Source organism: Gracilinanus agilis, unplaced genomic scaffold (genome assembly GCF_016433145.1).
Source record: "Gracilinanus agilis isolate LMUSP501 unplaced genomic scaffold, AgileGrace unplaced_scaffold57521, whole genome shotgun sequence".
Taxonomy (NCBI): Eukaryota; Metazoa; Chordata; class Mammalia; order Didelphimorphia; family Didelphidae; genus Gracilinanus; species Gracilinanus agilis.
The window spans coordinates 1-11488 of NW_025393045.1; the positions used below are offsets into that span (position 1 = coordinate 1).

Consider the following 11488-nt stretch of genomic DNA (forward strand, 5'->3'; position numbering starts at 1 on the left):
TACTAAAATCATTTTAGAATTGAGATTATTTCAATTCCTGAACACCTTTAAATAAATACTAGCGCACCCACGTGGAAACGTGGGCTCTGGGTCTGTATTTAGGAAAAAAAAAAAAAAACATGTGGAGAGCTTGTGAGGGAGGTGCCTAAATTAGGCCTTTAGAGAAATCACGTAAAGGCTAGAATACAGGCCACAAATCTTAAGCAGCAGCTGCAGCAGTCTCCAAAGATCCAGATCTCGGCAAGTCAGAGCCAGGCAGTAGTGAAAGGGGCAGCCGGGGGTCATCGCTGTTGGGGCTCGGGATTCGGCAGAGAGGACCAGCAGAAGAGGTCTGCTCTGGTGGGCTGGGAATTCAGCAGCCATCAGGGCAGGCAGGAATGTGAGGCAGCGGTCTGTACTGGCGGGCCAGGTCAGGACCCAGGAAGATCGTTGGCAGAGACACTGGCTGGGCACCGGCATTTGGGGTTTAAAGCCAGAAGCCAGAATCCCAAGGGGGGTCGGGCTGGACTGGCTGGCTGGATGAGTCCCACCGGAGGCAAAAACATGCTGTTGCTTTTAGCAAAAGCATGGGGAGCATTGCTCAAAAGTGCTGAGCAAGATGGCCAAAAGGCAGGCAGGGCTCTAAATGCTCTTGTGAGGTTATCTGGAAAATTGAGAATTCTTAATCCAAACTTAGAATGGTTGCCATAATTGTTATGATTAAAAATGATAAAGACATATAGTATAAGAGAAATTAAGAAAGGTTGGTTATACGGGCTTTGGTTTGGTTTGCTAATCATTCAGTGGCAGAAGGGGGGGAACAGAGAAGCTTTACAGCATAAACTACTTTAAAAACTTGATTATTTATGACCACTTCCGGGGGGATCCCATTCTGCCCCTTCTGCACACTAAAGGAAGGACGGGTCCAGCAGCTTCCTTTCTATACCCGCTATGGATTCACACCTCTTGGAAACACTAGCAGCCAACACCCCCGCCCCTCACCCCACCCCCCTTTTCTCTACTTGTTAAAAAGGTCTTCTGTAACTCCCGTTCAATAATAAAGAGGTATCAGAAACTTAAGCCCCGGGGTCAGAGCCCACTCTGCGCCCTCCCCCAACCCCGAGGAGGCCCGTTTCGTCTTGGGTTCGAATCCCTCCCCACTTTCCCTTCTCCCTTGCCCCACCACCGGCTCTTTCTGAGACCCCGGATGTGACCAAGGAACCGACCTAGCCACGTACTGGAGTTCCAGCTCTTCAAGCCACCTGGACCCACCACTGGGGAAGGGGCTCGAGGAAGGGGCGTCCTCCTATTCCCCGCCCCGCCTTCCTGCCACTAGTATGAGACTTCTCCGGAAGTAGGCGGGGAAGAGAACTACAAATCCCGGCGTGCCTTTCTTTCCTAGGCTCCCTTTAGAGAAGGTCAGTCAAGCCGTTCTTCCTAGTAAGTCACACAGAAAGGCAGGAAGCTTCGTCGTCTGGGGCTGCTCCAATCAGAGCAGGAGCAGAACCAGGATTGAAAAACTACAAAACCCAGCAGCCCCGCGCGCATTACAAGACCCAAGAGGCTCTGCGCGCCAGCCAGGGGCGGAAGGCAAATGGCGCAGGGACAAGATGGGGCTACGCCCACCCCGGCCCCGGGTCCGGGACCCCCCGGCCTGGTGTCCTTCGGCTTCAGCCGCACGGCCCCCCGAAAGCGGCTGGCAGAGGGCCGTGAGGGGCTTCCGGGACAGCGCGGTGGGGAGGGGGAGGAGGAGGAGGAGAAGGACTTCTTGCGGGCAGTGGAGGGGCGCGAGCTGCGCAGTGTGCGGCCGCCCCCCGAACCCCCGCGAGAGCTGGTGATCCCCCTGCTGCCGAGGGGTCGCGGGCGCGGACCAGCCCCGGAGGACGCCGTCCTGTGCCAGGCCGTGCAGGAGCTGATCCAGGAGTCCCAGCAGGCCCTGCAGCAGCGGTCGGACGGGGCCGAGGCCGCCGACCCCTCCCTGGCCATCCCGCTGCTGGCCCGGGCTGGGACTGAGACCGAGGCCGCTCCGTGTGTGGGGGCCGACTACGAGGCGGTGCCCGTGGAGGCCTACGGCCTGGCCATGCTGCGGGGCATGGGGTGGAAGCCGGGGGAGGGCATCGGGCGCACCTTCAAACAGGTGGTGAAGCCGCGGGAGAACCCCCTGCGGCCCAAGGGGCTCGGCCTCGGGGCCAGCCTGGCCCCCTCCCCGGAGCCCAACCAGCCCAGGAGCAAGGGGGCCTCGGAGGAGCCCGAGGGCCTGGCCCCAGGGAGGGCCGTGCTGGTGCTGGCAGGCCCCCACCGAGGCCTGTACGGGAAGGTGGAGGGGCTGGACCCGGACAACGCCCGGGCAGTGGTGAGGCTGGCTGCCTCTGGCCAGGCAGCCACCCTGAGCGAGTACGTGCTCAGGCCAGTCAGCTGTCAGGAGTACGAGAGGCAGGCGAAGGGGCCGGGCAGGCCGCAGGGGGACCCCCAGACCGAAGGGGCCAAGAAGAAGGGGCTGAAGAGGAAGCAGCCCCCACAGACCCCTCACTGGCTGCGCAGGGACCTCCGCGTGCGCTTCGTGGACAGACGGCATCACAAGGGCCGCTACTACAACACCAAGATGATCATCGAGGATGTCCTGAGCCCAGACACCTGTGTGTGCAGAACCGATGAAGGCTGCCTCCTGGAAGGCCTCCGGGAGGACATGTTGGAGACCCTCATCCCCAAGGAGGAGAAGGCTGCCGTCATGGTGGTCTTGGGGCCCCAGAGGGGCCAGGTGGGCCGGATTCTGGGCCGGGACAAGGAGAGGAGCCAAGCCCTGGTGCAGCTGCTGCAGGGGGAGGGGGAGGGCACTGTCCTTCGCTTGGACTTTGATGCCGTTTGTCAGTATGTTGGGCCTGTGGCTGAAGACTGAAGGGCCCCCTTCCAGTGAACCCTCACTTTGTATCTTTGTTGTGTGCCTGAGGAATGAGACAGAGCCCAGGAGACTTCTGTGGGTCTCTGTCCCACTGTGCCTTCAGGCCACCTTGGCAGAGTCCCCTAGTGCCTGCCCCACATCAAGCCATGGCCTTATGGGGCCTGGGCAGAGAGGACAAGGGAAGATGACCAGGACCTACCTCCCTGCCTTCCCTTGGTTTCGTTCATGTTTTTTGTCCAAATAAAAATACCTATTTTCCAAGTTATTTTTGTTTTACTCCCTGAGCATTTGAGACCCGTTACTGAGAGACGGTCACAGGACTTCTCCATGAAGTATTGGGAAAAACTTTCAGTGCCGGGACTTAGAATGAAATGGAATCCCTGGCCAGAATTCCAAGCCTGGAAATATTAGTAACAACGGGCTTTGCAAACTGTACCACACAGAGCTTTTGAGGAGGATCCACTGTGTAACTGTCCATGGGAGATGGGATGGGATTTTCTCAGTAGGCTTTCAAGAAAGCATTAGATTCACTGTCTGATGGCAAGGAAGGTCCCTTCACTGAGCATATGGCTATCTGGTTCCTGTTGCAGGTGTCATTGTGGGAAATGAGTGAAGGTATTAATGTTTGAGGCTAGCTATTGGACCCAGACAAACTGTCATTGCACCTTCCCTCTCTATGTCCAGAAGCACGCACCGAGTTAGGGACTACCAGCCTAGCCTGTTTGATTACTCTCATCTAGTCCTCTGGACTTATGTCCCCAGAGACCTGAATTGGCCCCAAAAGAATATCTTCTCTTTCCCATTAGGGCTCAGCTTCTGCCCTAGAACAGTTAAAGCCCTCCACACCTGGCCCAGATCATGACTATGTATGGACCTCAATCCCTATAGTCTGCCCAATCAGCTGGACTCATTCATTCTAACTCATATGGGCATGGCATTGATGCCTCCTGCTCAGTTCCTATTCTACATGGATTTCCCTGGCACAGACAATACTGCTGCTCTTGTTTCTCCACCCAGATAAATGAACTCTTACCCTGGATTCTTTTATGCAGTTTTTAGGAAATGAAGTCATCAAAAGCCTCCAACTAATGAATTGATTAATTAACCTCAACTTCCAATTAAGAATCAGTTGAAAAAGCACTTCTGGGGAGGAAGCACCACATGGGGAGTAATTTTCACAAATTTCAAAAATAAGGTGTAATAAAACAAGGTGGACATTCCTCATCTGGGCTAAAAAAGCAGCATCACTGAGTGAAAGGTGGACTATATTTCTGGTCTGATGTTACTGTGCTTGTTGGGTTTTGGCTAATTCGTACTAAGGGTAGTTTGAGAAAAGACTAGCCCCTACATGGCCATGCTGGGGTAGAGACACTTCTTAGAATCCCGAAAGTAAGGAGGCTGCAGGGCAGACCCCCACAATTCCAAAGGTGTGACGTTTGAGCTTGGCCCTGGATGTGGGAAGAAGGGGACAAGGGGCAGGCAGGTGACAGCTGGCTAAGTAGTGAGGAAGAGCAGAGCCCTGGGAACACTTTCTGCCTATGGAGGTTTCCAGGTTTGCTATTGCAAATGATGGCCATGAGAGAGTTGTGTCATCTTTACCATTGGGAGCAGCTGGTCCGTACTGGGTACCTGGTACCTTATATTCCCTTCCCCTGATTCCAGAGGGAAGTTTGAGGGGAAAATTTTAAAGAGACAATAATAAAATTACTTCTGGAAAGCAGCCCTAGCTAGGTCAGGGAATCGAAAAGCAGAGGGTGCTATGCAAGGGATCATACTTCTAACCAGGCTTGACAGGGACTGTGATGTTTGGACTCAGCCTAGTTGTGCCAAGCCTAGTTGTGCCAGTGGTCCAGAGCAGGAGGGAGTAAGATTTCAGTCTTCCATATTGGCTGAGACTAGAGCAGCCTGAGCAAGTGGATCCCTTGTGGATTCCTTTCTCTGTCCCAGGACTAGACAGGCCTGTGGCTGCGGTAGGGGAAAGGCAAAGTCTTGGAGCTGTTTGAGTGGAAGTAGCTAATCATAGAATGGACTGGGTCAAGTTCCTGCTACCTTTTCCTTTCCTCTGTTCCTCCAAGTTAACCAGACAATTGACTGACTGGTTCTCATGCTCTTTGAAGAAGAAGGAATGGCCTATTCAGGTCCCAAGTCAGCTTCCACCCTTGGAAGCCTGCCTGCTGAGTGAAGTATTTGTGGAGTTTTAATTGTCTGCTCCTAGTTCATAAATATATTCCTATTGAGATTTAAAAAAAAAAAAAAAAAAAGGAGATGGTGACTAGGGAAGTTCTCACAACAGTTATTATTGGCCATGCCTTGGGGAAGTCCCCTCAATCCCCGTAGAACAGGGGTTGGTAACATATGGCTCTCGAGCCATCTCTGGCTCTTTTGAGAGCCAGGTATGACTCTTTCTGCAGGAGCCATGAAGTCCATTTTTTTTCAGGCGCTGTTACAGGAGCGGCACTGTGAGCACTGTACGGCTCTCACGAAATTACATTTTAGTGGTTTAGTTTTTTTTTTTTTATTTATTTTAAACCCTTAACTTCTGTGTATTGACTTATAGGTGGAAGATTGGTAAGGGTAGGCAATGGGGGTCAAGTGACTTGCCCAGGGTCACACAGCTGGGAAGTGTCTGAGGCCGGATTTGAACCTAGGACCTCCTGTCTATAGGCCTGGCTCTCAATCCACTGAGCTACCCAGCTGCCCCTACGAAATTACATTTTAAAAAATGTGGCGTTTATGGCTCTCATGGCCAAAAAGGTTGCCGACCCCTGCTGTAGAAGAAGGGAAGTATTCAAGTTATCACCATCCCCTAGTGTAAGTGTGAAATAAACCTGAGCCTGGAGATGAAGAAAGAGAGACAGTGACAGACCTCTTGTGGACTACACAACTAGCTGGGAGGAGCTCCAGCACCAAGCCCAGCTGCCCACCCCCAACCCCAGGTCTCCTGATTATAAAAAGACTATTAGACAAGTGGGTGAGGCTGGCTTCTTCCTCCTCCAGTAAAGGCTAAACCAAAAGCTGGACCATGCATATTTGGTGAGGAATCTCTCCAGGCTACCAGGGAACTCCATGGGGGGATTGTATGGCCCTTGAGGTAGCCATCCTGGGCAGATAGGTCTACTAGGATCCTTGTTCAAAGAAGGGAACATAAGTGCTAACCAATCCTGGGATTCTGAAATGACACAGTGAGGCCTCATGGCCAAGGTCAAGGTCCAGTAGAAAACAGGATTTTGTTGTAAAGGCATTTTCTTGTTGTGGCCATATCAGGAACTCACAGGGTTAATGAGTGCTCAAACCTTCAATGGCCAAAATCATTAGTGCTCTCTCTGCCAAACTGACCGGGTTAATTTGGGATTGCTCAACAGACTGACTAGGAAGCTTCTGCAGCTCCAAACAGCCATTCTGGTGCTTCTGATTATCCTTACAACCAACGTGGGAATTTCCATTTCAAAAGCTCCTCTCTAGTTAAATTGTAGTAGGAATCACCAGTCCTAATTAACTTCTCTATCAAGAACTTTCTTTCTTTCATCCTTTCTATTTTCCTTAGCAAGCATTCCAGACAAGAAAAATATGACCTTTGACTGGAATAGAAATTTGGTATTCGCCCAGTTGTAACAGGACTGATTGCTTTGATGTAGCCCAGTGCATTGTTGGCTCTGTCTGTCTAGGATGTCAATCAGTTCATCAGTGAGCCCTGACATGCCAATAAAAGCACTAACCAAAAGCCCCTCCAGGCTGGGGGCCGGTGAGATCTTCCCTAAATCTAATCCTGTCTTGGAGTCTTCTTTACTCTCTCTCTTCCTTTTCCTCTAGTCCATATTTGGTGTTCACAGCTCCCCCCAATTTCTATGATACACTGAACATAACGTTCAGGGGTCATCAGGGTTCAGCCTTTTGGGCTGTGTTCCCTCCGATTGACCCATAGGGAGAAGGAGAAGGAAGCCTGCTTTTATTTATTTACTGCCTGCTAAGAGCCAGCGACTGTGCTAAAGGCTGGTGATACAAAGGAAGGTCAAAAACAAAAAACAACACTGCGTCAACTTGAAATCTGAAGAGCCCAATTTTGTCCCCTGAGAACCCCCCCCCCCCAGGGAAGTCCCAGACTCACCCATTTCAGATGGACGGAATAATGATTGTCTTCAGATTTCAAGCTGACAACTCCCATACCAGACCACAGTAGGCCAGCATCTTGCTCTGATCTCAGACAAGAAGGAAGCAAGGCATTCAGGGCTGGCACCACCAGCACCAGGCTCAGGCCACTCTTCTCCCAAAGCCACGTAAGGACCACTGGGACCCTTCCTCTAAGTTGCACCCCCTAGAGGGTGCCAAATTTAAAGCTTCTCTCCGTGACCCAGCTCCCAGGGTTCTTGCCCCTGCTTGGGTACAGCTGCTCCTCTAGGTGGGGCTCATTGCTCAGGCTCCATAGAATCAAGCACTGCCAGCACAGAGCCCAGTGGATGCTTGGCAAATGGGTGCAGAGATTTTAGCATGGCCTGTAGTTAGCAAGAATCTAAAAGCATTTAGTTAGCTCTTACTATGCCCCAAGAACTGAGCGGTACCCAGACCAGCCAAGCCATCCCCACCTTCGTTAATGGTGACAGGAGGAAGCTACCAGAAGTCAGAGGCTGGAATGGCATCTTTCCTGCATCCACAACCCCCCAACAGCCTTGAGGCTGCATCCCAGGGCCTTCCCCCACCCAGAGGAGGGATCCCAAGGCCCTGGGGCACAACAGTGCTTCCTACCAGTACAGCTGAGTGACTTCACAGCCTCTCACAGAGTCCAAGCCTGCTGCAATTTTTTTTTTTTGGTCCAAAGCCTAAATCCCCCAGGCACAGCCTTATAATTCCCTGAGACTTCTGGCTGTGACCCCAGCCCCAGCCCTGCAGCAGCTGAGTGATGGCTGTTGGATGTGGGGCACGTGACGTCCCCAGCTTTCATGGAATTCCTTAGCTTGCAAGGGCAGTATGGCTAGCAAGGGGGTGACTCCCTAAGCATGGGAAAATTCCCCTGGCTAAACAGGAGGATGAGAAAGCAGTTTATTCCAACAGCCTCAAAGGTGGCTGGAGCAGGCCCCATGGAGCACTTAGAGCTTGGTCAGACCTCAGAAATGCTAGGATCATCTGCTGCTTTCCAGCCATCCCCAGGCATCCTGACTTTGGTCTTGCCATGGACTTGGAAGGTTCTGGAAGAGAGAGTGAGGCCAGCATTCACGGCAACTCTGCCTCCCCTAAATCCAATTTATGTGCGAGTCAAAAGACGTCACCCCAAGCTATGTCCCTGGTCCTCTTAGAAATGGAGGACAAGTTAGGTTTGCTGTTGGTTTTACTCCAAGGAAAAATGCACTTGTGCCAATGCCTTCAGGTGTTTTTAATGGGATTGAGCCCTGCATTTGGTCAAAAGCTTTTTCTGCATCCACTGATGTGGATATGGGCTGCCACGAAGGTCTCACTGACCCCACCAAGTAGCCGTGAACAACCAAAACTCATTGATGAGGATGGGACCACCTTTCGGAGAAGACGACACAAGTCGCTTAGATTCACAATTACAAGAAAACTCCTCCCATCAATCCTTAGACATAACCTGAGTCCTTGCTTCTAGGGGTTCAGCTTTCCAGTCACACAGGCCTGGATTCAGACAGCGCCCCATTTCCACAATCACTGTTTTCCTCAGAGCCTGCCCAGAAAGAGCACAGTTTGATCAAAAGTTGCCCCACGGTGTTTAGCTTATCATTAGCATCCTTTACATTTCGGGGTTCAACCTCCCTCCCCTAACGGGGCAAACAGTGAATCGTAAAGTGGCATCGTTCCTTGGCAACCGTGGGGCACCGACCACCCGAACACATGGTTCCTCCTTTAGTGATGAGTCGAGATAAAAAAGCATCCCAGAAGACCCCTCCGACACTCCCTTCCTTGCTTACATCCTTCCCCAGGGCTAACTCTATCTCTATGGCAACCCTACTGCTATCTGCTCATGGAAGAAGCTTGTTCTCTTGCCATGGAGTCTGCCTGAGCTCTCGGATCCCTTCGATGAGACCCTAATCTCGCTGACCCCCAACCCGGCAATTGTGTGAGGAAGTTGGCCCTCCCCCCCTTGCCTGGGGTCCTCATGGCGGCCAAAGACTAGCAAGCTAAATGGAGCAGTAAGGGAAGTAACCCAGATATCGCTCTCATTTCTCCATCCTTTTCCCCTACTACTTGTGATTAATAAAATGATCCATTTACAACCCGTCTCGTAATTTTCCTTCTGTAGCCGTCCACCGGCTACAAGATATTCTTTTTTTTTTTTAACCCTTAACTTCTGTGTATTGGCTCCGAGGCAGAAGAGTGGTAAGGGTAGGCAATGGGGGTCAAGGGACTTGCCCAGGGTCACACAGCTGGGAAGTGTCTGAGGCCAGATTTGAATCCAAGACCTCCCGTCTCTAGGCCTGGCTCTTCTTCCACTGAGCTACCCAGCTGCCCCTTACAAGATATTCTTGGGAGAGTTAAGCACCAGAAAGGGAAGTCGGGGACTGAGGGAATATGGGTGGAAGGGTTTAAAGATTAAGGTAGGGAGGACATAAGGCAAGAAAATAGACCCAGAGACGCACGATTCTTCAGCATGATGTCCAGCCTGTCGGGGTGCTGCTCTGATGGTATGTGAGCTTCCCCAGTCAGACAGGTAGATTGGATTTTATTGGGGTTCCAAGGAATGGGGGATGTGGGATAGTTAATCAAACAGCGACATGGCAGAAAAACAAGCATCAGGCTGGTTATCAAGAAGGTAAAAGAGGGCTCTCTGGACCAGGAATGAGGCTTCACGTCCCAGATGGGCCCCTAAGGGGAGCTCAGGGCCTTCCTCGGTTTTGTCATCTGTACAGTTGGGGGGTCCCCAGGGCCCTGCCAGCTTTAGGCCCTCTGGAAGCCCAGCTGAGGAGCCTTGGGGTAGAGGCTGTTCCACCTCCCTGTCCTCTGCACCGGAGGCCAGAGGCACCAGAGGGCATCCCCGCCCCCATAGTGTGGGCTCCGAACATGGCCAGGACATCCAGAGAGTCTGGCCTGAGGTCAGTGACTGGGGTGTGGGGTGAAGGGCTTCCCCTCTGGGAGATGAGCGTCTGGGCTCAGAGACCTCTCGGGTTCCTTCCAGCCCCGACCTTCCAGGATTCTGCCACTGGTGGGAAGCTCTGCCTATCCTCACCCTCATCTCTGCCCTGGATGCCCCGGCTGGGGCAAGAAGGCCTCCTCTCCTCCAGCTCCCCTGGCTTCCAGGTGCCCGGCAGATGGGATCCTGAAGGCAGAACCCCTCCAGGGGGCACAGTCCAGGGGGCCGCCCACCTCTGCTTGCCTCAGTTTCCTCATCTGTAAAATGGGGATGATACTAGCATCCTCCTCTGGGGTTGTGGTGAGGATGAAGCGAGATCATTCTAAAGCATCAGCACAGTGACTGGCATGTCGGCATGAGCTATCATGGCATGCTCTGGACAGAGGAGGAAGCCAGAGCCCAGGAGGCCCAGTGATTTGTCCAAAGGCGGGCCTGAAAGACCATCAGAGCCGGGGCTCGAACCCCAGGCCACCAAGCCCAGACCCCTTAGGCTGATGCTCTGCTGCCTCCAGGCCCAGCGTGGCTCTTGGGCCTCCTCTATCCCCTGCTGTCAGGAGTTCCTGGCCATACCACACATGGTGGGCCGCCCTGGGCCACCCAACGGGACTTGGATAGCAGGTGAGAGAAGGAGAGGGGAAGGCGAGGCAGGGAGTCCGCCTGGCCTCCCCACCCCCATGCAAGGGCTGGGGACCCTCTCCTTAGGAATCCTCCTCTGCAAACCACAAGAATACACCCCAGTAAGCTGACCCCCTTCCCTGAGAATGCAGCCCCTTTGCCCTGCCCTCCTGGCCCTAAAGCCAGGATGCTGAAGTTCCCCCGCCCAGTCCAGGTCTTAGAGGGATTGGTCCAAGGAACTGGGCATGCTAAAGAGAAAGATAATACCGGCGGAGGCTTCCAGCACTCAAAAAGGAACCAGACTTTCTCTGTCCCAGAGAGCGGCAACTGGGGCAGGCGAGAGGGGCAAAGACCCACCCATTTGACATCATGTAAGGAAATTTCATGAAAATGAGAATTGGCCAAAAGTCCTTCTCCTCATCCAGGACCTGTTTTCACAGAAGAATCAAGAGATTGTCCCAACCGGTGATCGGGTTATGGGGTGACTTGGGCTTCTGGGATGCTTGATATTCTGCACTGCTGGCATCTCTGTGCTGGAAGGCGAGGGACGAGAGAGAGAGAGAGAGAGAGAGAGAGAGAGAGAGAGAGAGAGAGAGACAGAGAGAGAGAGAGAGAGAGAGACAGAGACAGAGACAGAGACAGAGACAGAGACAGAGACAGAGACAGAGACACAGAGAGAGACAGAGAGAGGACAGAAAGAGAGAGGAGAGAGAGAGAGAGAGAGAGGGAGAGACACAGAGAGAGACAGAGACAGAGACACAGAGAGAGACAGAGAGAGACAGAGAGAGGAGAGACAGAGAGACAAAGAGACAGAGAGAGGAGACAGACAGACAGACAGACAGAGACAGAGAGAAGAGAGGAGAGAGAGAGACAGAGAGAGAGAGAGAGAGAGAGAGAGAGAGAGAGAGAGAGAGAGAGAG

The 11488-nt window shown here is 52.7% G+C and overlaps 1 protein-coding gene across 1 annotated transcript; it reads left to right on the forward strand.

Moving 5' to 3' along the window:
* The first annotated feature begins 1573 nt into the window (after nt 1-1573).
* On the forward strand, nt 1574-3139 carry LOC123256279 (G-patch domain and KOW motifs-containing protein-like). The gene has a single exon (XM_044684932.1). The coding sequence runs from the start codon at nt 1574-1576 to the stop codon at nt 2873-2875; it is 1302 nt and encodes a 433-aa protein (XP_044540867.1). The 3' UTR covers nt 2876-3139.
* Nucleotides 3140-11488: the final 8349 nt, after the last annotated feature.

What these genes read in the sequence shown, in the direction of transcription:
- LOC123256279 (XM_044684932.1), top strand. Translation starts at nt 1,574, where the DNA reads ATGGCGCAGGGACAAGATGGGGCTACGCCCACCCCGGCCCCGGGTCCG.